A 26,328-nucleotide genomic window follows, 5' to 3' on the forward strand; every position below is an offset into this window, starting at 1 on the left:
CTCATGCCTGCAATCCCAGCACTTTGGGAGGCTGAGGCAGGTGGATCACCTGAGGTCGGGAGTTCAAGACTTGCCTGGCCAACATGGTGATACCCCATCTCTACTAAAAATACAAAAATTAGCCAGGTGTGGTGGTGGGCACCTGTAATCCCAGCTACTTGGGAGGCTGAGGCAGGAGAATCACTTGAACCTGGGAAGCAGAGGTTGCAGTGAGCCCAGGTTGTGCCACTGCACTCCAGCCTGGGTGACAAAGTGAGATTTGTCTCAAAAAACAAAACAAAACAAAAAAACTATTGGTAGGATGGGTGTTTTAAAAAGTAGTATTTCAGGATGCAAGAGAAAAAGGGGTTCAGGGAAAGAAAGGGGTGCAGGCAAAGGAAGCTCGAGGAAGTAGCATAAATAGGCTGAGACCTGAAGAATCAGTTAGCCAACAGGTTTTTAGGTGCTTTTGTTTGCTTTTTATTTGGTTTTAAGTGTCAGAAACCAAGATAATTAAATGTACAAAGTCAGGGATCTGTGTTAAAGAGTCAGAAGTTTCTGTTAAGAGCAAATGGAAGTAATTGTAATTAAAAGGTTTTTCAACTTAGGGGAAAGGAGACTTGATCAAAATTGCTGCTTTAAAAAATCATCCAGTTATGTATGGCTGGACATAGTGGCTCACATCTGTAATCCCAGCACGCTGGGAGGCCAAGGTGGGTTGATCACCTGAGGTCAGGAGTTCAGTATCAGCCTGGCCAACATGGTGAAATGCTGTCTCTGCTAAAACTACAAAATTAGTAGTTGTAATCTCACCTACTCCGGAGGCTAAAGTACGAGAATCGCTTGAATCCAGGAGGCAGAGGGTTGCAGTGAGCCGAAATTGGGCCACTGCACTCCAGCATGGGTGAGACTCCATCTCAAAAAAAAAAAAAAATCTTGGAGGGTTGGGTTAGGGGGTTACATATAGGCCACTTTAGGGTGACTGACTAGTCTAATGAAGATGACACTGGCTTGTATCATGGAGGGACAGTGGGAATGGAGAGAAACTGATTCAATATTTATTTTAAAGGCATAACAAACAACAAAGGAAAGAGTTTATTCCCATATTTCTTTCTAGTTTGAGCAGCTGGTGGGACAGTAATCCCATTTACTAAGATGAGAATACTGGACGAAGAGTAGGTAATGGGGGGAAATGATGAGTTCAGTTTTAAACATCTTTGAGGTGCCTGCTTTGTGGACACGTCCAGGAGGCTGCTGGACATACAGAACTGAATGTGGACAGAAGGAATTCAGACACAGGTCTGATGGCAACTAAAGTCAGTAAGTTAATATGTGGCTTGTACCTAGAATGGGGAGTAGAAAGCTGGATAGATCTAAAAGCATAGTTTAGTTCATTAGGAAACTAAAAAGAATACAGATTTTTAAAATGCCGTTTAAAGGCATGTGGTGGTTCACGCCTGTTGTAATCCTAGCACTTTGGGAGGTCAAAGCTGGAGGATCGCTTGAGCCCAGGAGTTCGAGACCAGCCTGGCAACATAGACTCTCTCTCTACAAAAAAATAAAATATAATGCTGTGTTCATGTAATTTTGTTTAGAATGGAGAGTGACAGAAAAATGTGCTAATCTAATCTGGTAATTTCTATTTCAGTAGGTCCCAATTTCAAAGGATTGACAGGATAAAAGCAATAGTTAAGAAAGATTGGCCCACTTACATAATGAATGAAAACTGGCCTCTAAGTTAATACACTGAGTATGTCTTGGCTCCTCAGGTGGACTATAAATTCACATATAAGAACCTTTTTTTATTATATGCTTCACTAATCTATACAAATAACATATTTTAAGCACTTATTAAAAAGCAATAATGGAAAACTTAATTTCTACAAATTGCTAACATTACAATTAAAACCTCTGCATACTATAAACTGCATGAAAATTTTACATGGCTTTAAAACCATCACCAGGAGTCCACATACAATCTAACACAAAGGTACAGTTAAATTGAAATTATTTTAATCTCATTTTCATAAAAGATGTGAAATCTTTCAGATTTGTCAAAATTGTTGACACAGAATACTTAATTATCACTGTTTAAAGTTTCCTACTTGATTTTACATAGAAAAATACTCAAAATATCACAGCATAGAAAAAGATATCCTATTTGCCTGAAATCAACTTTAAAATCTGTGCACTTTATTACGCATCAAAAAAGGCAACTATAGCTTTTAAAGCAAATAAACTTAAATGAACAGTTTTATTGACAAACATAAGAATTTTACTGTTGCACTAAGAAAAACAAAATATTTGATTTCCTCAATAATGCATCAAAAATTCACCCACAGGTATTAAAAAGTCATCTGAGTCATGTGATTTCAAAGGTTTGCATTTATCTAACTATAAAATAGTATATATTTTGCTTCCCTGAATGCTGTTTCATATATTGATACTGGTATATCAGGAAACAGAACTTTTCTGAAATGCCACTTAGTTTAGATCTAAGAATGCCTTTATTTCAAATTTGTTAAGATTTCATAAATACTCACTGCAGATATAACAAAAACCATTTTAGTATCTTTCTCCCCAAGTTATAAGCACTGGTTTTAACAGCTAAAAACAATGCAAGTTGCAGACTTCTCAGGAAGACGGTTTGAAAACTAGACTACAATATAAAATAAGGTACTGAAAATACTCTTATAAAACACATTCTGAAAAAAATTACAGATTCTACCTCCTAAGAGCCACAGGGCCTTGGGCAAATCAAGGGCAAATTATTTAACCTCTTTGAGATTTAGGCTCTTTATCTATAAGATGCAGACAAAAATAGTGCCTGCAAGTTAGGGCCTGGTGGCTCAGGCCTGTAACCCTACGATTTTGGGAGGCTGAGATGGGAGGATTGCCTGAACCTAGGAGTTCGAGACCAGCCTGGCCAACACAGTAAGACCTCTACAAAACAAAAAAAATTTAAAAATTAGCTAGGCGTGGTGGCACGTGCCTGTAGTCCCAGCTCCTAGCGGGGCTGAGGTGAGAGGATGGCCCAAGCCTGGGAGACAGAGGCTGCAGTGAGCCATGATCATGCCACTGCACTCTAGCCTGGGTGACAGTGAGACCCTGTCTCCAAAAATAATTAAAAATAAAATAAAAATTAAAAAATAAAGTACCTGCATTATTGGGCTGTTGGAAGGATTAATTGAAAATACATAAAACGCTTAGGACACTGTGAGGCATGCCTGGAAGTGCTCAATAAATGTTGCTCTTGGCTATTCCTAACTTATCACAACTACTTCTATTTACAGGACTCCGAAACTAAGACCTATAACACTGATTACCGTGTAATGAGCCTTAAAGAGGTCAAGGTTTTTCCGTATGTGGACAAGGCAGCTTTGGTCTCTATCTGGCCAAAAAGGGCAGCACAGGGAAAGAAAGAGGCAGTGAGAGTGAATATCCAAAGGGTGAGGACAAGCAGTACAGGAAGGAAGGCACAGGAATGGGAGAACTGGAACATGGACTAAATTTCACTTACTTCCTAATTTGTTCCCAGCCATCCTGATGACTATGAGCTCCTTTCAGGAAGGCACTTGAGACTGTGTGAACGTGACCTGCTAACTGTGGAATGTCTGTACAGAGTACAGAACCAGGCTCCTGCCTGGCAGCATGACTGAATTTCCACTTACAATGACAACACAGCAGTCAACATTTTTTTTTTTTGTTTGTTTTTTTTTTTTTTTTTTGAGACGGAGTCTCGTTCTGTCGCCGGGGCTGGAGTGCAGTGGCCGGATCTCAGCTCACTGCAAGCTCCGCCTCCCGGGTTCACACCATTCTCCTGCCTCAGCCTCCCGAGTAGCTGGGACTACAGGCGCCCACCACCTCGCCCGGCTAGGTTTTTGTATTTTTTAGTAGAGACGGGGTTTCACAGTGTTAGCCAGGATGGTCTCGATCTCCTGACCTCGTGATCCGCCCGTCTTGGCCTCCCAAAGTGCTGGGATTACAGGCTTGAGCCACCGCGCCCGGCCTTTTTTTTTTTTTTTTTTTGAGACAGTCTCACTCCATCACCCAGGCTGGAGTACAGTGGTGCCATCTCGGCTCATTGCAACCTCTGCCTCCTGGATTCAAGTGACTCCTGTGCCTCAGCTTCCCGAGAGCAATAAACTTTACAAATGTGGTTACAGTTATTTCACCATTTGGAATGACCTTGCTGACAAAGGTTTCCGTGTTACCACTCAACAGCAAAATGTCAAAACAAAGACAAAAACAAAAAATGGCACAAGGAATACCATGACCACATGTATGGGAGGTAAGGGAGCAAGAAAAGAAAAAAATTACACATATTCTACACATATTTCTTAAAATATCTGATCCAAACCAACAGACACAGAATATACATTTAAAACCTTATGTATTGTTTCTCATAGCAGTTTCTGGGTTAAGGTGGCAGATTTCATTTTGCTCCCTCCTGAAAACTTCTTAAAACCATACTAAAGAAATACTGTTAGGCTGGACGCAGTGGCTCACGCCTATAATCCCAGCACTTTGAGAGGCTGAGGAGGGCAGATGGCCTGAGCTCACAAGTTCGAGACCAGCCTGAGTAACGTGGTGAAACCCTGTCTCTACAAAAAATGCAAAAATTAGCCAGGCATGGTGGCACACACCTGTAGTTCCAGCTACTTGGGGGGCTGAAGCAGGAGGACTGCTTGAGCCCAGGAGGTCGAGGCTGCAGTTAGCCGAGATAGTGCCACTGCACTCCAGAGCCTGGGTGACAAAGGGAGATCCTGTCTTCGAAAAAAAGAAAAAAAAAAATTGTTAAAGACAAACCCATAAGGATAAAGTAGGGGAGACACAGTAACAAAAAAAAAAAAAACAAATGTAGATGAACAAGTGATTACTGCCTCAGCAGACCCAAGAAAGTCCATCTCAAACTAAAAAGGAAGGTGAGGTTGAGAACATAATCCTCAAAAAGGAATGATAATGAGGAGGGGTAGGTGTCTCTAGAATAGGGAACTGGCTGGAGCAGATTCCTAAACCATCTCTCTCCCCTTCAAGCTGCCAAAGGTCTAGTCTCTGGAGGAGTTAAATTGAGGTTCCCTGGACTGGGAGAAACCACGCTCAGTTGTGAACAAAGGTATTGTACAGAAAACTGAGGATTTAAGTGACAATACACATAGTAAATGCTGTGTGCACAATAAATGAAGCTTTCTTCCACCACTCAGCCACCGTAGAATACCACTAGCAAGACCTTCATGCTTCAAGCAGGAAACAGGAAAAGGCCTTTCCATGCCATCACTCCTCTAGAGCTTACTCTCGAGGACAGACCTCAAGATACTGACAAGAGGGATTTCCCCCAATAAAAGACAATAAAAATCATCCAATGGTTAAGTCAAAATTGATAAGGCCCATCCACTAGTTCAGAGCTTCCAACTGGCCACATAGTACCACAATGATAATGAGGAGCAGAAAATTAAGAATTAATAAACATCTGAATATGAAATAGAAAAACCCAAACAAAGAATAGGAAGAAGCAACTTAGAAGAAACAGACCACGCACAGAGGAGAGGAAAAAACCTGTCATTAATGGCCTCAGAAAGGTAAGAGAAAATACTATATCCAAGACACAGAAAGAGGATTTTACTATTTTTTTTAAAGGAAGATTCTAAAAACAAAAGAGCTCTTAGATAATAAAAATATGGTAGCAGAAAGGAAAAACTGGATAGTAGGGTTGGACGACCAAGATAAGGAAATCTTAAGAAACTGAACACATACACATACCGCAAAGAGAAAAAGAGACAAAGAGGAAAACTGGAGAGAAATGATAAAAGTCAGAAGACCAAAATAGGAAGCCCAACGTTCAATAAAATCATAGCTCAAGATAAATACAAGAGGGAAAAGAGGAAGTTGTCAAGAGAAGTTCTCAGAATCAAAGAACACAACTGCCAGATTGAAAATGCCCACCAAAAATACCTCGTGGATGAGAGCTGCCCACACAAGGACGTGTCACTGTAAAACTGCGGAACACCATAAACAGTGAAGATTCTATAAGCTTCCAGCCACACAGTGTGGATTCAGATTTCTCGACAGCACACTGATATAATTTCTACTCTCCTTTCCATGCCCCGCTCTGACATTCATTTCATCCTACCAGATTTTTTCATTTGACCTAATTCTAAGAACTGGAAGAGGGCTTTGAAGACTTCAGAAGCTGACCATACAAAGTAGCCCATCCCTCTGACCACATAGCTACAGGATGTCAGATACTCAGTCCACACTACAACCCTGCCTGATGCCCTGACTGAGGTAAACCCTGAGACTGTCTTCTGATCTCGCCCACAGACTTCTCAGAAGAGCTTCTCGAAAACCCTCAGGAAGGCCGGGCGCGGTGGCTCAAGCCTGTAATCCCAGCACTTTGGGAGGCCGAGACGGGCGGATCACGAGGTCAGGAGATCGAGACCATCCTGGCTAATACGGTGAAACCCCGTCTCTACTAAAAAAATACAAAAAACTAGCCGGGCGACGAGGCGGGCGCCTGTAGTCCCAGCTACTCGGGAGGCTGAGACAGGAGAATGGTGTGAACCCGGGAGGCGGAGCTTGCAGTGAGCTGAGAGCCGGCCACTGCACTCCAGCCTGGGCGGCAGAGCAAGACTCCGTCTCAAAAAAAAAAAAAAAAAAACCCTCAGGAACACTGAAGCCAGCCTATGACCCTGAGTCTGTTGGGATCATCTTCTCCTGGGGGGTTCCAACCAATAATGGCAGAGCTGACCTTTCCTTAGACAACTAGGTATTTTCTTGCTGTTCCATTTTACATACAGATATGGTAAAACCAAAAAAGAGAAGTAAAACAATTCTGACACCAAAGTTAGGGATAGATGACCTGAGCTAGGCCAAAAACAGGCTCACAGTGGTATTCCACCTAGAAACATTCTTTTTTTTTTTTTTTTTGAGACAGAATCTGTCTCTGTCACCCAGGCTAGAATGCAGTGGCATGATCTCAGCTCACTGCAGCCTCCGCCTCCCAGGTTCAAGCAATTCTCCTCTCTCTGCCTCCTGAGTAGCTGGGATTACAGGTATGTGCCACCACACTTGGCTAAGTTTTGTATTTTCAGTAGAGGTGGGTTTCACCATGTTGGCCAGACTGGTCTCAAACTCCCAACCTCAGGTGATCCACCCATCTCGGCCTCCCAAAGTGCTGGGATTACAGGTGTGAGCTTCTGTGCCCACCCCACCTAGAAACATTCTATTTCCTATCCTGGGCATCAAAAAAAATATGGAATTTTGCTTCTTTCATGTATGTTTCTTTTACCTTCTTAAAAGCTATTTTAATGCACATATTCCTTCAATTAAGACATTATTTAACTGTATAACTATTAAGTTACAAGGGTTTATACCACATCAACAGCATAGCTCTGCTACATCAATCATGAAGGAAATTGGTTTAATTTTAAATGCATACAAAAAATTAAGACCAGATTTACTTACATTATGAGTCTTCGGTTCAGGAACCAGTATTTCCTCCGACTTCTGTCATATCCAATAGGTTCGTGTCGAATATATGGTTTATTTTTTTGGATTTCAGCAACACAGTCAGTCACACCAGGCACCTTGTGTGCTACACAGACTTCACACTGCCACTCGTCCTCTGGCACCTCCTCAAGAGGTGGCTTCACACATTCCAAATGGTATACTGCTGAACATGTCTCACAGCAAAGCAAATCCCCAAGTTTGTGACAAACCCTACAATGGTCATCATATTGTATCACCCCTTCAGACATCAATTCCTCTCGAGCAATATTTGTTGTAAGAAACTGATCGACTAAAAACTGTAGAACTTTGATCTTGTTCTCTACTGGTCCATATGGGTAGTCCTCTGCCTCTTGGTAAGGAAGAACGTGATGGTACTCCTTATCACTCTCACAGTACACCCGCAGCACCTCTGGCCACGTCATCCCATCTATGAAATACAGTGTGGAATTAACGCTATCTTTCAGATCAGCAGGTCCAAAGGTAGTATTGGAAGTGTCTTCTTCACGCAGAACTGCTTTCAAAAGCACAACGTGCATCTCTGCCATAAGTGTGCACTGCTCTTGGCTCACCAGAGCTGCACAAAAGTCCTCAAAGCGAAAAGGAGATAATCTCAAAACAGTGCCAAAGTTCCGCAGTACCTCGTAAATGGCAATAACATTCATTATATGCTCATTAGGCACCATTAAATCCTCAGAGGACTTGGGAAATTCAAGGGGCGGGATGTCTTTTTCTTCCAATATCGGAGAACGAGGCCGATGTACTCTTGGTTTTCGCCTACCTGTAAATAAAGAAATGACATCATTACAAATCAATATATTACATCATTTCTACAAATTTCCTATTTGAACATATACCCCCCTAAAATAGATAAGCACATTTCTTTAATAATTGTCAAGTTAAAATAATATGAAGCAATGATTCAGCTCTAATTTTTAAGTCTACAGAAAAACTAAATTCAAAGTTTTCCCATTAGACTATAAACCAGAAGTAAAAAAATTATAATCAGTTCTCAATTACCTAGAGGGATTAACTGGCTCACAGGTAACCATGATTAAAACATAACAGTGTCAGAACAAGGATCTCTAAGGAAATAATAATAATAATAAATAACTGCATTTATGAATGATTTGACAAGAATATAAATGAGAAAAAACATTTACACATAAGATACACAGCACAAAGTAGGGGCAACAGATCTCACACGGTCAGCTGCAATACAGAAATGCCTGCCAACAACCAGACAGGAAGTTCCCAGTGCAGACCTCTTTTTCTCTGCCAGAAGTACCTCCTAAGCGGAGTTCCACAGTGAAGCATAGGCTCAAGGTGAAGACAGAAAGGAAAGAAGTGCACAGGAGGAGAGAAGAATTCCAATGCTGGGGGAAAAGAAAAGTGGCTTACCTAGGAAACAGACAACAGACTACATTTCTTACCAGTCAAACAACTTTTTAGATACCTGTTCCCCAATTTATGAGACGTGATGTCCAGATATACATATGTAAGTATATAAATGTATCAACATACATAATTGAGAGTTTTGTTTTTAACAAACGTATGTATCTCAATCACCTAGAGCTGTCACCTAGGCTGGAGTGCAGTGGCACAATCTCAGCTCACTGCAACCTCCGCCTCCCAGATTCAAGCAATTCTCCTGCCTCAGCCTCCTGAGTAGCCGGGACCACAGGCAGGCGCCACCACCCCCGGCTAATTTTTATATTTTTTAGTAGAGATGGGGTTTCACCATATTGGCTAGGCTGGTCTCAAACTCCTGACCTCAGGTGGTCCACCCACCTCGGCCTCCCAAAGTGCTAGGATTACAGGTGTGAGCCACCGCACCCGGCCCATTCTGATCTATTTTGGGGAGAGTATAAACTGGTTGAATTTTTAGAAGGCAATTTGGCAAAAATCTATCTAAATGTATATCCCTTTGAGACCCTGTAATTCCACCTCCTGGAATTTATCCTACATACTCACACATTCATTTAAGTACAAAACATTTAATTCAATATAGTTTACAAAAGCTGAAACTTTTGCATGGGTTTTCTTTTTAATCTAAATATACATAAATAGTTAAATGAATTATGATGCATCCACATAATGGAATAAAATTCAGTAGTGGTAAAATTCCTATGTGTTAAAATGAAACAATCTTCAAGATACAGTGTTAAGCAGAAGGAATGAACAGCTACACAACAATGAATAGAATGTCATTTAAATAAAGAAACTAAAAATAAAAAGAGGTGGCCGGGCGCGGTGGCTCAAGCCTGTAATCCCAGCACTTTGGGAGGCCGAGATGGGCGGATCACGAGGTCAGGAGATTGAGACCATCCCGGCTAACACGGTGAAACCCCATCTCTGCTAAAAAACACAAAAAACTAGCCAGGTGAGGTGGTGGGCGCCTGTAGTCCCACCCACTCGGGAGGCTGAGGCAGGAGAATGGCGTGAACCCGGGAGGCGGAGCTTGTAGTGAGCTGAGATCCGGCCACTGCACTCCAGCCTGGGCGACAGAACGAGATCTCAAAAAAAAAAAAAAAAAAAAAAAAGAGGAGGGCAAGGGATAGTGATAAAGTATACATATCTAAGAGGTCATATAAGAATCTTTTTAGAGTAGTTGCTTCTGGGGAGAGTTGGGGGACAGGAAAAGAAGACTAATTTCTTTTTACTTTTTTATACTTTAAAAAAAAATTCAAGCATGTATTTTTATCATAAAATTTTAAAAGAAAAAATTGGACAGGTATCTATACAAACATAAAAATATTAATACTCAAATCAATAAAATGATGCTGCTACTAATGACTACTGATAGTCTTGTATAAATACAAAGTCATTATACTAAATTCAAAGATTCAAGTTTATAGAATTGAACACAGACTACAGTGTATAAAGAGAGAACACATTAAATTAAACCATTTAAGCCCCTCAACTGTCAATCATTAGTATAAGAAAGTCAAGTCATTTCACTTATTCACAGAAGTGTATTCAGAATACACCACTGAGCGTTACACTCATTATCATTTTCAACACTGATCAGGTATCTATCTACCAGGTGAATTATATTAATTTTCCTGCATTTAAAAAAAAAAAGAAAAAAAGGACCCCAAGCTCACTAATTAGCAAGGAAAGGCAAAGTAAAACCACAATGAAATAACTGTTCTCATACTCCTCAATGGACAAAAATTTAACAGTTTAACCAAACAAACTACTGGGAAGGATGCAGAACAATGGGAACATGAGTATAGCACCATTGGGACTGTAAACTTCACAACTTCTGACAGCAATTCAGTAATTAGTCAAGTTTAAGGTTCTGCATATAACTGAACAGTCTGCAAACCTGTTTGCCCACAACCAAGTAAGAAATATCATTTTACATCTTGTCCAGTACACATACCCCTGAAAACAAAAGCTCTATAAAACACTATTCTCACTACATGCTTTATACTAGTATCTTCTCTCCTACCAATATTTTCTATTCTATTCTCTTTCTACTTTTGAAACATGCTGCTTGCAGCTCACAGTTAGAAAAATACTTCTCTAGAGAAACTATCCTTATGCATATGCATGTGAAGGAAAAGTTAAATACTAAATTTGAACTCAATTGAACGTGGACACAAACAATGGTCACCAAGTATTGGAACAGGGTGTGAGCCCCTTCAGGCGTTCATCCAGCGTTGTTTGGGAGAAATCTCTATTTCAATCTATTCCTATATGGTGGTTAAAAACAAAAAACAAAAAAAAAACAGCAGAAAATCACAAAAACAAGTTGACCTTTTTTGTGTTCCTTGAGCCCAGTCCCGAAAGGCCCTTGTGACTGGACCTCATGCCAAACAACTCATTACAAAAAGACCTAGGGTCCCAGGCTCTGCCCAAGCTTCATGAGACCGCTCCTCGTCTGTGCACAGATGAGTGGCCGACTCTGGAGCCCAGCCTGCAGTCTGGTGACAAATCCTCCACAGTCCGGTGAGTGTAAACAGATATATCACTTTTCCCTTCCCTTTCCATTACAATTTGCTCATTGTATCAATTTGCTTATTATATCATGTACTTATTATATCCGCATTGCCATTTACGTGGGGTAAAGCTTGTTTACCCTTTAAGGTAGTGTGTGTGTGTCTTTTCTTCTCCCCTAGTGTATTTCCCACATAGAACAATGCAGAGCATTTAACATTGTTTATAAAAGCAAAGAAACAATCAACCAAGCTAAAAACAACCAAAATGTCTATCAACAGGAAAACAGTTGAATTGTGGCTTATTCATTGGATAGAATTCTACAGATCAATCTTAAGTAATTTAGGGCTGTGCATATCAACATGGTTCAATCTTTTTTTTTTTTTTTTTTTTTTTGAGACGGAGTCTCGCTCTGTCGCCCGGGCTGCAGTGCAGTGGCCGGATCTCAGCTCACTGCAAGCTCCGCCTCCCGGGTTTACGCCATTCTCCTGCCTCAGCCTCCCGAGTAGCTGGGACTACAGGCGCCCGCCACCGCGCCCGGCTAGTTTTTTGTATTTTTTTAGTAGAGACGGGGTTTCACCGTATTAGCCAGGATGGTCTCGATCTCCTAACCTCGTGATCCGCCCGTCTCGGCCTCCCAAAGTGCTGGGATTCAATCTTAAAAAAAAAAACACCGGGGGCGGGCGCGGTGGCTCAAGCCTGTAATCCCAGCACTTTGGGAGGCCGAGACAGGCAGATCACGAGCTCAGGAGATCGAGACCATCCTGGCTAACACTGTGAAACCCCGTCTCTACTAAAAAAATACAAAAAAAAGGCCGGGCGCGGTGGCTCAAGCCTGTAATCCCAGCACTTTGGGAGGCCGAGACGGGCGGATCACGAGGTCAGGAGATCGAGACCATCCTGTCGAACACGGTGAAACCCCGTCTCTACTAAAAAAATACAAAAAACTAGCCGGGCGAGGTGGCGGGCGCCTGTAATCCCAGCTACCCGGGAGGCTGAGGCAGGAGAATGGCGTAAACCCGGGGAGGCGGAGCTTGCAGTGAGCTGAGATCCGGCCACTGCACTCCAGCCTGGGCGACAGAGCGAGACTCCGTCTCAAAAAAAAAAAAATACAAAAAAAAATACAAAAAAAAACTAGCCGGGCAAGGTGGCGGGCGCCTGTAGTCCCAGCTACTCGGGAGGCTAAGGCAGGAGAATGGCGGGAACCCGGGAGGCGGAGCTTGCAGTGAGCTGAGATCCAGCCACTGCACTCCAGCCTGGGCGACAGAGCGAGACTCCGTCTCAAAAAAAAAAAAAAAAAAAAAAAAAAGCAGCAATGAAGAACTCCATTTCTATGGTACTTTCCACCACTTGGCCAGGAAACTCTCAAAACAGACATCCTGCCGTTTGGGAGGTAAACCTCAGGGTCTCATATCACATCGCAAGTGAGTGTATTTGCCAATAAATTGATGAGAAGACGACTTTGGGCCTAGTCAGTATCCAAGAACATCTGCTAAAGGTCTGAGTAAACCTCAGTAGATTTTAGAAAAAGTTAATTTAAAACTACATAGGCCAGGCACGGTGGCTCATGCCTGTAATCCCAGCAATTTGGGAGGACAAGGTGGGCAGCCTACCTGAGGTCAGGAGTTCCAGACCAGTCTGGCCAACATGGTGAAACCCCATCTCTACTAAAAATACAAAAAAAATTAGCCAGGCATGGTGATGTGCGCCTTTAATCAGTTACTCAGGGGGCTGAGGCAGGGGAACTGCTTCAACCAGAGAGGTGGAGGTTGCAGGGAGCCAAGATCATGCCACTGCACTCCAGCCTGGGCGACAGAGGGAGAGTCCATCTCAAAAAAAAAACCACTTAAGCACAGACTAGGGAAGGCTTAAAAACAGATGTTGAGAGTATAATCTGGTTCAGTCTTTTAAATGGCACACACTATAATGTAAAAATCCAATCCCACTCCTAGGAATCGACCCTACAAAAACACCAGCTTAAAGTGGCTAAATGTACATCTCTAGCACATTTAGGACAGCACTGTCCGAAAAAGCAAAAAAAGCCTGAATTCTCAATACGTCTAATTTTTTAAGGCAAATCAATATTATCAGCAAATGCAGTTATATATTAATAAAGAGGGGGGCACTTCATGTCTTTACCTTACAGAGGGTCCTAACCTGAGCAGGTAAATTTGTGACCCTCACCATAAACAATCTCCACTGTTAGGAATCTTCTGAGACACAGAGAAGATTCATAACTCATGCTATTAAGGCAATTAAGGAAAACCAATATACCTGGAAGCAGGTAATCTTCCAAGTTTACAGAGGATCAGAAATCCAATGCATTTCACCTGGATAATTCAGACTCAAAAGTTCAAATATGTATCTGAAATTACAGTAAAACCACTTTAAAACTTTTTATTCTTTGCACAGCACTTTGAAAGCACAGTACAGTCATAAGGTGGAGAAATGAGTAATTTACTGAATAAGACTTTAAGAAGTGTGTGAAATAATTTTAATGTCTACAAAAACAGGGAAAAGTGCACTTTCTTTCTGTCTACTTGATCTCTTGATTACTGTGAGAAGAGTGTTGAAATCTACAATATTGTTAAGGATTTGTCTGTTTCTCCTTGGAGTTTTATCAGTCCTCATGTACCTCATAAACCTTTAGAAAGAATTGTTTTTAGAATGGGCTAAGATGTCATTCACTATATTAAATATTGGACCATCTCTTGAGACAAGTATCTATGCAAGAATTAGAAAGGCAAAAGGACAAGAGAAATTCCACACAGATTAATACATCCATTTCTGAAATACTTTTTTAACTTCCATAAATAGAATATACTATATACTATACACAGACCTCAAAAGAAGCACTATGAACATACTGAAATCGAGCAGGAAGCCGTATTTCTAGTAAAATATATAAACTGCATCTACTGATCACTGCCATTTGGTATGAATCACATGGCCATGCCATTTCCCAAGTGTGTGAATTACAGAACATATCCATGAGTAGAGAGGAGTCTAAGAATAACTTTCTTAGCAAATCTCAAGGGGGTTCCATAGATAAATAATTTGGCCAGTGACTCCTGAGAAAGAGATTTTATACAGGAGAACTCAGACACACTAGGACATACTAACATCTCACAATTCAGTTTGTGTATCAGCTTTTACACTTTTATAACACTGAAATTCTCTGAATTATCACATTTAATTTCTCAACCAAAAGTCTCTGAATCCTAATCCTTCCTTCTCTTCTGGCCTATATATATAACTTTTAGCTTAACTTTACCAGGACTGTGGCAGATTTTGTAATCACACGTTAACTGCCTCTTCACCTTACCACCAAGAACAACAAATAATGGAAAGTCATCTCACACATGACCCCAAATCTTGTTGCAGAAATGCAATACCATCACGTACACAAATAATGCTGGGCCCAGAGTCTCCACGAAGGAGAACCTCACTCAGCCAGACCACTGGGGCTACCCAAGTTGTGCAGGATTTAGGGCAAGTAAAAGGCTAGAGAAAAAGAGATGTTAGGTAAATTCTCACTGGTCTAACAGAGGCAGACTGCCTACAATGAGTCCTGGGGAACTTTCTGCAATGATATGAAATACCCCAAATGCTCTACGTTTGTGTGGTGCAATACACGTGGCTACAGAGCACTTGAAATGAGCATATAATAGCTAGTGCCACTGGAGAAACTGAAGTTTTCATTTCACTTAAATTTTTTTTTAAAGAGATGGGTTCTCACTCTGTCACCCAGGCTGGAGTGTGGTGGCATGGTCCATAGCTGACTAGGGCCTCAAACTCCTCGGCTCAAGAAAACCTCCCACCTCAGCCTCCCAACTAGGTAGGACTACAGGCACGCCATCCTATGCCCAACTATTTTAATTCTTTTGTAAAGACCGTGTCTTACCATGCTGCTCAGGCTGGTCTTGAACTGCTGCCTTAAGGGTTCTTCCCACCTCAGCCTCCCAAAGTATTGGGACTACAGGTGTCAGCCACCACGCCTGGCCTACCTAGCTTTAATTAATTTAACTCTCTACATGCGGCTAGTGGCTACCATACTGGACAGTACAGAGGGTGAAAAGAATCCACAGGCTTTCTTTGACTCGTCATTCAGCTCCACAATTACCTGTGCTGCCTACTGCATTCAAGAGATTGAACCAGGCACTACAGAGACTGAATGAGACTGTCCCTGCCCAAACTAGGTTGTAATGAAGGAAGGGCCAGATCATTAAAAGCCCATTTCAGTTCCATGTCTTAACAGATAAAGATATAGATAAAGGGGTTACATAATTAAGAGGATGAAGGGATCCTTCCTAAAGATTTATGGACTTTAGGAAGGAGCCTCAAAATACATGAAGATTGCTAGAACTTAAAGGAGAAACAGACAAATCTTTCACAACAGCTGTAGACTTCAACACTTCTCTCAGTAATCAACAGAACAAGTAGAAAGTCAGACTGATCGTAATAACACTATCAACTAACTTGACCTAACTGACATTTATGCAATACTCCACACCAGAAGAGCAGAATACAAAATTCTTTTCAAGTACATACGGAACATTCACTTAGACTGACAAAATTTTGGGGTGCAAAACAAACCTCTAAAAATGTTTTATAAAATTAAAGTCATACAAAGTATACTCTGAACAAAATGAAGTTAAATTAGAAATCAGTAACAGAAAGATACCTTAAAAATCCCCCAAATACTTGGAAACCAAAGCAATTAATGCACATGGTCCTGGAGGTCAAGGGAGTGGGAAACAAAGGAACTTAGCCCCACCTGGCGGTAAAGGGAATGGCGATCTGAGAAGGCAGGCTGGAGAAGGTGATAGATAGGTGACTAGGAGTTAGGTATGTGAGAACTACAAAGAAATCAGTATTACTATATCCATTTGAGATGGAGAAGAAATAACGAGTGAATAAGGAAAAGAGAAATAAGGGAAACTCATAAGTCAGTTCATCCTTGAATCCTTTTCTCCCACTCACCACATCCCAGCCTAACCAATCTATCACCAAGGATTCATTCTAACTCCTGAATTACTTTCTTCCAGGCACGGTGGCTCACACCTGTAATCCCAGCACTTTGGGAGGCCAAGGCAGGTGGATCACTTGAGGTCAGAAGTTCCAGACAAGTCTGGCCAACATGGTGAAACCCTCTTCTACTAAAACTACAAAAATGAGCCAGGCATGGTGGCGTGCACCTGTAATCCCAGCACTCTGGGAGGCCAAGGCAGGTGGATCACTTGAGGTCAGAATTTCAAGACAAGTCTGGCCAACATGGTGAAACCCTCTTCTACTAAAACTACAAAAATGAGCCAGGCATGGTGGCGCACGCCTGTAGTCCCAGCTACTCAGGAGGCCGAGACAGGAGAATCTCTTGAACCCAGAAGGCAGAGGTTGCAGTGAGCCAAGATCACGCCACTGCACTCCAGCCTGGGCGACAGAGACTCTGTCTCAAAAAAAAAGAAAAGAAAGAAATTAAAATTGAATTTGCAATAATCCAGCAAATAATCCTAGTTATATACCCAAGAGAAATGAAAACATAAGTATAGACAAAAACGTGTACACGAATGTGCTCAGCAGCATTATTCCTAATGGCCAAAAAGTGGAAACAGTTCAAATATCCACGAACTTAAGAAATGGATAAGCAAAACATGGTCTCTGGGCACAGAGGTGTGTGCCTGTCATCTTAGCTACTTTGGAGGCTGGAAGCCTGAGGCAGGAAGATTGCCTGAGCCCAGGAGTTTGAGGTCAGCCTGGCCAACACTGCAAGACCCTGTCGCCATAAAAACAAAAAATAAAAAAAAGAAGTGGTATAGCCATACAATGAAGTGCTATTCAAATATAGTACTGATGCCGGGCGCAGTGGCTCACGCCTGTAATCCCAGCACTTTGGGAGGCCGAGGTGGGCGGATCACGAGGTCAGGAGATTGAGACTATCCTGGCTAACACCATGAAACCCCATCTCTACTAAAAATACAAAAATTAGCCGGGCATATGGCGGGCGCCTGTAGTCCCAGCTACTTGGAAGGCTGAGACAGGAGAATGGCGTGAACCAAGGAGGTGGAGCCTGCAGTGAGCCAAGATCGCACCATTGCACTCCGGCCTGGGTGACAGAGCAAGACTCCGCCTCAAAAAATAAATAAATAAAATAAATTTTAAAAAACATACATACACATACATATATATAGTACTGACACATGTTAAGATATGTATAAACCTTGAAAACATTAGGCTAAATGACAGAAGCAATATATTATTATAGTATATTATTCCACTTATTAAGAAATGTCCATAAGAGGCAAATCAGGCCGGGCACCGTGGCTCACACCTGTAATCTCAGCACTTTGGGAGGCTGAGGCGGGTGGATCCCAAGGTCAGGAGTTCGAGACCGGCCTGCCAACATGGTGAAACCCTGTCTCTACTAAAAAAAATACAAAAAATTAGCCAGGCATACTGGTGGGCGCCTGTAATCCCAGCTACTTGGGAGGCTGAGGCAGGAGAATCATTTGAACCCAGGAGGCAGAGGTTGCAGTGAGCTGAGATCCCGCCACTCCATTCCACTCCAGCCCAGGCGACAGAGCGAGACTCCATCTCAAAAAAAAAAAAAAAAGGCAAATCAACAGAGAATGAAAGTAGATTAGTGGCTGCCAGGGATGAGCAGGAGGGAGGTGAAGAACAGGGAGTGACTGCTACAGGTATGGGCTTCTTTTGAGGGGGCATAAAAATGTGCTGGAATTAAGCAGTGTTAATGGTTGCACAACTCTATCAATATACTAAAAAAACCACTAAATTACATACGTTACAAGGGTACATTTTACAGTATGTAAATTGTATCTCCATAAAGCTGTTATCTTTTAAAAACTGAATTTTCATAAATATTGCTTGAAAATCATTCAGCAATTTAGAAGATGTCCAATAAATGTTAGCTATTACTGTCACTATTTTTAAATTGTGACAATCACAAATTAATATTTGAATATAGCTTACTATCTAGAAAAACATAAAAATCTTAGATATATACCAGCAGACAAAACAATTAAAACATTATAATTATATTTAATTACATGCATTTTAATTATTTCTATATGGTCACTTTCTATCTTTTCAAGTGCATTTTAATGTATAGATTTTTTTTTTTAAGTTAAGAAACATGCTGCCTCCCATACTTATCTTGTTAAAGAACCAAAAGCATGAATTAGAGGCCAGGCGCGGTGGCTCCTGACTATAGTCCCAGCACTTTGGGAAGCCGAGGCAGGTGGATCACGAGGTCAGGAGTTCAAGAGCCACCTGGCCAATATGGTAAAACCCCGTCTCTGTTAAAAAGTACAAAAACTAGCCAGGAGTGGTGGTGGGCACCTGTAGTCCCAAGCACTCAGAAGGCTGAGGCAGGAGAATCACTTGAACCGGGAGGTGGAGGTTGCAGTGAGCTGAGATTGTGTCATTGCACTCCAGCCTCGGCGACAGAGTGAGACTCCGTCTCAAAAGAAAAAAAAAAATTAGAATAATTAGTGTCAGTGTTAAGCTAGGGCTGAGATCATAGCTACTGTCAACAAGCACTCAAAGAGAAGGAAGAACAAGGTGCGCAACAGGACTCAGGGAAGATCTCCCAGGAAGCGGGATTCGAGCCTGGCTAAGGAGCAGGAAGAGAAAAGGGCATCAGCTAGGCTTTGCTCCTGGGTTACCCAGATTACCACCTGCCCACCATGACTCCCACTCTCTCACCCCCATGTCTCCACCATTACGGGTCTTTAGTCAAAGGGAAGACACAGGGTCTGGAGGACTGAGGAGACGAGGACCTAACAGAAGAGACTAGAGCTCCTGGTCTTAACATCCCCAGTCCTGTTATACACGTTTCAATACAAACTTACAAACACGCCCCTGGGTGAGCACAATAGAAAAGCACAAACTGGCCGGGGGCGGTGGCTCACTCCTGTAATCCCAGCACTTAGGGAGGCCAAGGTGGGCAGATCAGGTGAGGTCCGAAGTTCGAGACCAGCCTGACCAACATGAAGAAACCCCGTCTCTACTAGAAATACAAAATTAACCAGGCATGGTGGCACGTGCCTGTAATTCCCGCTACTCCGGAGGCTGAGGCAGAAGAATGGCTTGAACCCGGGAGGCAGGAGGTTGCGGTGAGCCGAGATCTCGCCATTGCACTCCAGCCTGGGCAACAAGAGCGAAACTCCGCCTCGGGAAAAAAAAAAAAGAAAAAAGGCCAGGCACGGTGGCTCACGCCTGTAATCCCAGCACTCTGGGAGGCCGAGGTGGGCAGATAACATGGTCAGGAGATCGAGACCATCCTGGCTAACACGGTGAAACCCCGTCTCTACTAAAAATACAAAAAAAAAATATTAGCCAGGCATGGTGGCAGGGCCTGTAGTCCCAGCTACTCGGGAGGCTGAGGCAGGAGAATGGCGTGAACCCGGGAAGCAGAGCTTGCAGTGAGCTCAGATAGTGCCACTGCACTCCAGCCTCTGCCACAGGGTATGCAAGACTATTTATTACTGCATAACTAGGACATGCCTCTCAACTACTCACAAATCATGCACAAATTTTCAAAACCCTTTTGGCTCTCATTTTAATTCTCATGTTAACCTCTTGAGGTACTGATACCTGAAAACAGATGTCATTAATTTCCCTTATAATCTTGACCTCCCTATTGTTACCGAAAGTACTACCATTCTTAGGGAGAAATAGGTGATGCATTCCTCTCTCTACACTCTATGTGTCAAGGCCTGAAGAACTCGAAAGTACCTCCTGGACTGCTCTTCCATTCAGGACTACAAAACCCACCAGCTATCTCGTCCTTGTCAATCCGTCCTGCAGAACAGAAGCTATGCTAAACTTCGTGGCATCCCTCTGAAATCATAGCCCACTCTTTCAAGATCTTCCGGTCATCCCATACCCAAAATTAAACAGATTTGAAATAGATTTGAGAGAGAGCTTCAGGCCACTTCCCCAGTAATTCTCTCAATTTGGGAGAAAGGGCTACAGCAGTGGTTCAACAGCATCTCTGTGATTTGAGGTGGTTCTGTTTCATGTTTGTGCATGGTGCTGCTGGGAATACAGCATATCCCCTCGGGGTGTTCAGGAGGGAAAAAGGTCTGAGGATCACAGTCTAGCCCCATCCTTATTCTACAGATGAGGGGGAAAGTACAGTTGCTATAGCCTGATCCTCTAGGTACTGCCCAACACAGCATACAAGGGAGCTTTGGTTTATTTCCTATTCACATACTCAGGCTTTTGTTAAACCGAGTTACTTGAGACTGCCCACATTTACTATCAGTGCCTGCCACTCCCTCCCGCTCCCTCCCTCCGTCTGCCTGTCCTTACTCTCCACAAGCCCATCCAGGAAGCCTACACCCACACCAATCCCCTTAAACAGGGTATTTAATCGCGCCCTCCTTTAAATGTCCACTGCACTTTGTACCTCGCATGTAGCAATCAGAAATTATACTGAAAAGACATTAAGTTGGCACTGGTGGGAATAATATTGTCAAATCAGTGACAAATTCTGGTTGAGGTAAATCTATGGTTCATTCATGGCATCTCTGCCACTAATCTCCACTGTCACAATCCTTAGAGGACACAAATCATTCACTCTCCCAGGATAACACCAGGGCTTTTGTTTTATGAAGTTATCAGGGGTTCCAAGTTTTAAAATTCCAGGTAAGTATTCTCAGAAGTCTCACACAAGACTGAAACTGAAACACAAGAATCATTCTGTTTTAAATATAATTTCTTGGCCGGGCGCGGTGGCTCAAGCCTGTAATCCCAGCACTTTGGGAGGCCGAGACGGGCGGATCACAAGGTCAGGAGATCGAGACCATCCTGGCTAACACAGTGAAACCCCGTCTCTACTAAAAAATACAAAAAACTAGCCGGGCGAGGTGGCGGGCGCCTGTAGTCCCAGCTACTCGGGAGGCTGAGGCACGAGAATGGCGTGAACCCGGGAGGCGGAGCTTGCAGTGAGCTGAGATCCAGCCACTGCACTCCAGCTTGGGCGACAAAGCGAGACTCCGTCTCAAAAAAAAAAAAATATATATATATAATTTCTTAAAATTAGCAAATGCTTAATTTCAAAGTGCTGTCAGACTTCACCAAATGCCTATTGAAAACACTTCCTATACAATCCTTCTCATTATACTGGCAATGTCATAAAACCTATAGGCTGAAGTAATTCTAAATTTAAAAAGTGAAAATGAATTAAAGCATTATTCAGTCATAAGCCTTTAGCTTAAGCAAAACTAGGTGATTTCAATTTTATACTAAAAAGTTGCCATCCTTACATTTTTTCCATAAAAGGAAAACAATCTTCAATGAATAAACCTTTCATGACTTTAGTAATGTCAACTAATGTCTTTGCATTAAGTTATACTACCTACAAAATACTGAGTTATTTCTTATATTAGGAGTGAGCTATTTCTTAGGAATGTCATGTCAGTACTTAAACCAACACTGTAAACTATAAAAATTAATCAAAATACTCTAAATCACCAATAAAGTAAATTCCTCTTTCAGCCTTCACAGTACAACAGGATTCAAATTCATCATACTTCTTTATGTGTTATTTGGATATGTTAAACCAGTTCTAAAACTTTTTTTCTTCTATTTACACATTTACCTGACAGCCTTCCTCCAGGAAGTAGAGACTATAAAACCAATGAAACTGGTACTTAGCCTAAACAACTCACTGTCACGCGTTGTTACTCATTCGAGGCAAGTGGGCATGTTCTAAAAGTTTAGAACTCAAAATGTCACTCACATTGGGGGGGGTAGGGAGAGGGGGGTGTGGAGAGGGAACTCAGAGGGCGGGTCAGTAAGTGCAGCAATCCACCATGGCACACGTATATACCTATGCAACAAACGTTCTGCACGCGTATCCCTTTTTTTTTTTTTTTTTTACAAGAGATAAGGAGAAAAAAGTCACATCCATTTTACCATAATCTTAAGAAATAATGTGTTACAAAAGGTAAAACATCTAAATTAACATCACAGCCAATAAAGGAAAATGCCTAACAAGCAATATGAAATAGCAACTCAAAAACAAAGTAACTCTTGCAATGAAAAACATTCACTGAAAACAAAAGAAAAACATACACTGATCAAATTGTCCATCAAAACCCAATTAAAAACACACACACACAAAAAAACCAATTAGATCAATTTCTAGTTTCCTAAACCCAAAGTATTTAGTGGTTATGACACCCACTGTAGAATGATCAAAACTTCATCTATTACAAGTTCACATCTACTAACAATTTATCCAACCAATCTTTGATGAACATCTGCTATGTGCAAAACACTGTTACAGGAGCTGCAGGGGGAATAAGCTCAATACCTATCTCCAAGGAGTTAATAATTTCATATAAAGATAAGACTGGTAGGCTGCAAGTGTCATTAAGAAAAACAAAATGTCAGGCCAGGCACCGTGGCTCATGCCTGTAATCCCAGCACTTTGGGAGGCCGAGGCAGGCGGATCAACTGAGGTCGGGAGTTCAAGACCAGCCTGACCAACACGGAGAAACTCTATCTTTACTAAAAACACAAAATTAGCTGGGCGTGGTGGTACATGCTTGTAATCCCAGCTACTCGGGAGGCTGAGGCAGGAGAATCGCTTGAATCCAGGAGGCGGAGGTTGCAGTGAGCCAAGATTGTGCCATTGCACTCCACCCTGGGCAACAAGAACAAGAGCAAAACTCCTTCTCAAAAAAACAAAAACAAAATGTCACAAAAGTATCAAAAGTAAACACATTAAAGGACACCCAGCTACAAATTGTAATTTAAGTCAGCATATGAACAGTCTTCAATCTTAAATATTATTTGATAGGCCTTCGAATGGGACTTAAAGTTAGCTGAACTGCCCTGCCAAAATGTCTCAGCTTTTTCTAACCAGAAAAAAAACTTCCTCCAGGGGTATATGCAATTCAGTCTCCATGTTTCAATTACCAGCTCTGGGTACAAAGAAGACCAACATGTGAAGTATAGTAAAAATTATTACTATAAAAGACGCACTAGGCTGGGCGCGGTGGCTCACACCTGTAGTCCCAGCACTTTGGGAGGTCGAGATAGGCAGATCACAAGGTCAAGAGTTTGAGACCAGCCTGGCCAACATGGTGAAACCCCATCTCTACTAAAAATACAAAAATTAGCCGAGTGTACTTGTGGGTGCCTGTAATCCCAGCTGCTCAGGAGGCTGAGGCAGGAGAATCACTTGAGTCTGGAAGGCAGAGGTTGCAGTGAGCCGAGATCGGGACACTGCACTCCAGCCTGGGTGACAGAGCGACTCCCTCTCAAAAAAAAAAAAAAAAAAGTACTCCTACAGCCTCCCCCAGACAAGACTGGCAACGATTCTGACCATCCGGCAAAAGAAATGATCTTTTTTCAGTTTGTGTTAGTTAGAACAACCTATGTGGGTTTACATTTGGCTTAATACTACCCTACTTCTCCAATAAGTATTTAAGTATTTATTAAAATCAAAAACTTTTCAAGTTAACCACTTCTACTACCCTAGTCTAAGAAAGACATGACACACCTTACTTCAAGGAAAAAAAGGTCTTTTTTCCTCACAAATATTTTCTCAAAAACTTTATTTTTAAAATGCTTTTAAAACCAGATTCTAATTTAATTAATCTAGATTTGCAAAATTATAAAGGAAAAGTCTTGCCGGTTGCTGCTTTGGTTATGTTAATTTCACAATTTAATAAATTGCAACTACGTACAAAGCAGCCTTTTGCGGGGGTGGGGGGCGGGGGTGTTTAACAAAATGCATCTCAGCACCAGCCTAGAGAAACTTTCTGTGAGAAAACAGAAGAGGGGTTACCATGGAGAAATTCATTACGGATTTCGGGAGGGCTTTTGCCTCAGAAATAGAGTGAAAAGAAAAAGTCGTCGTGTAATAAATCTGATACTGACGCTGTGTGACTTAGAAGTTGGTCCAAAAGTTCATCTTCGGCAACCATGTCTAGATGATCAACTACACATCTTCTGCAACAGGTGACACGAAACTACATTTCCCAAGCAAGGCAAAGCGATCAAATGAGTTAAGAAGCGCGTTCCTGAGGTTTTGTACTTTTATTTTTGATTTAACCAAAATAATTCTGAATCGGATGAATTCCCAAATTTGGTTAGGTCTTATTTGGCTTTCCGCTCTGCTTTATAATCAGCCATTTACCAGCAACTGTTGTACGGGCCCATTAGCACTCCAAGAATAAAAACAAACACACAGGACCAGATAAGGTTCCCCTACTAACCCAAATGATCCGTTTCCTTAACACAATTTTAAAACCACAGCTAGGGGTGTGAAAACCCATTTTTGTGTGCGTGTGTTTGTGTGCCACAATCTGTCCAAATCCTTAATTCCCTTTTAAGTAACAGATATATAATAAAAATCCGAAAGAAACCACATTAGAAATGCAAAGAGGTTTGCAAAACAAGAGGCTTCTTTCATTCCAGAAAACCACACCAAAACAAGGGGAGAAAAATGAATGCAATGGATATGTGTTTGCCAAAGTTTCAATCCTGCCCAGTGGAGACACTGCACTGGCACAAATTTTGAAGAGGAAAAAGAGGGGGTGGGGGGAGAGAGAGTGCGAGCGAGTGTGGCCTGCAAACTGCAACAATGCAATCTCCATTTTGAACAATGCGCCTCTTTCCTCTTGTAAATCTAGTTTTTTGCCACTTGATGTGCCGTCGCATTTCCCCTCCGTTTGGGGGGGAGGCGGGGTTGGGGGGAGATCGGAGCAGGATGCACAGCACACGAGTGAGCAAGGGGGGAGGGCAGAGGAGGTGGGGAAGGAGTCTGCAGCAACTGGGCTGGGTGGGTACCTGGAGTGCTGCTGTAGGTACTATGGCTCCTGAAGCTGCTTTCCGTGCAGTAACTGGCGTCGTCGTCGTCGTCTTCCATCTCCTCCGGATAATCGGAGTCATCGTCGTCCTCCTCCATCTCATCCTCCTCGTCGTCCTCAGAATCCTGGGTCTCCTCGGCGTCGCCGTCCTCCTCCTCCTCCTCGGAGACCATGTCCTCCTCTTCCTCCTCCTCCTCGCTCTCGTGGTCATCGTACACCACTTTGTTGACGGCCCTCCGGGCCGCGGTGGTCCGGGCCAGGTGGCCGCCGCCGCCCCCGCCCCCCGTCCTGCCGCCCCCGCCTCCTCGCCCCCCCCGGCCCGGGGCGCTGGTGCTGGGGGGGGCCGGCGGCGGCGGCGGCGGCTTCCTCCGGCTACTGCTGCCCCCCCTGGGCGAGCTCAGCCGCGTCTTGGGCGCCACCTCAGCCTGGGCGGCGGCCCACCTGCCCCGGCTGCTGCCGCGGTGCCGCGAGCGGAGCCCCCCGATGGGTCCGGACGTGGGCGGCGGCGGCGGCGGGGCCGGGGCGCAGCGCTCCGCAGCGGGAGCCGCGGGCTGCTTGGGCGGCCTGCCCCGCCGGCCCCTCATGTCGGAGCCGAGGCGGGGGGAGAAGGAAAGCGGAGGGGGAGGGGCGGGCGCAGGGGGGGCGGTGGGGAGCGCCGGGGCCGGGTGGGGAGGCCCGCGGGGCCGGGCGGGAGGGGCCCGGCCGACGGAAGCGGGTGGAGGGAGAAGGCTCAATCCGAATTGCTGGGGCCCCACTCCGGATCGCCTTCAGCCGCCATCTTGTTTCTTCCCTCTCGCTCGGTGACTGGGGGAACCGACAGCGGCCGCAGGCCCAGAGCGCGGTCACGTGAGCTGCGCCGCCAACGAGCCTGGGACGGAGTGAGACGGCACGACGGCCGCTAGGGGGAGCGCGGGAGCGTCGAGTCGGGGGCGGGGATCCCTGGGCTCCCGGGCTCAGCACAGCGTGGTGCGGCTGGACTCCGGGCGCGGGTGGCGCGGCTGAGAGGGGCGCGCAGCTCGCGAAATGCCCAGCGTCAAAGGCCTTCGGAGAC

General features: G+C 43.3%; 1 protein-coding gene across 5 annotated transcripts in view; it reads right to left on the minus strand.

The window, feature by feature from the left end:
- Positions 1-26,066, minus strand: part of BPTF (bromodomain PHD finger transcription factor) — a 145,568-nt gene extending 119,502 nt beyond the window's left edge. For all 5 annotated transcript variants that reach the window (XM_033183856.1, XM_033183854.1, XM_033183852.1 and 2 more), the window contains exons 1-2: positions 25,258-26,066; positions 7,444-8,266 (exon numbers count right to left, since the gene is read on the minus strand). In XM_033183856.1, the coding sequence (XP_033039747.1) occupies positions 7,444-8,266; positions 25,258-25,861 (1,427 nt within the window). In that variant the 5' untranslated portion in view covers positions 25,862-26,066. The remainder of the gene's footprint in view (positions 1-7,443; positions 8,267-25,257) is intronic.
- Positions 26,067-26,328: the final 262 nt, after the last annotated feature.

Source organism: Trachypithecus francoisi, unplaced genomic scaffold (genome assembly GCF_009764315.1).
Source record: "Trachypithecus francoisi isolate TF-2019V2 unplaced genomic scaffold, Tfra_2.0 Lachesis_group20, whole genome shotgun sequence".
NCBI lineage: Eukaryota > Metazoa > Chordata > Mammalia > Primates > Cercopithecidae > Trachypithecus > Trachypithecus francoisi.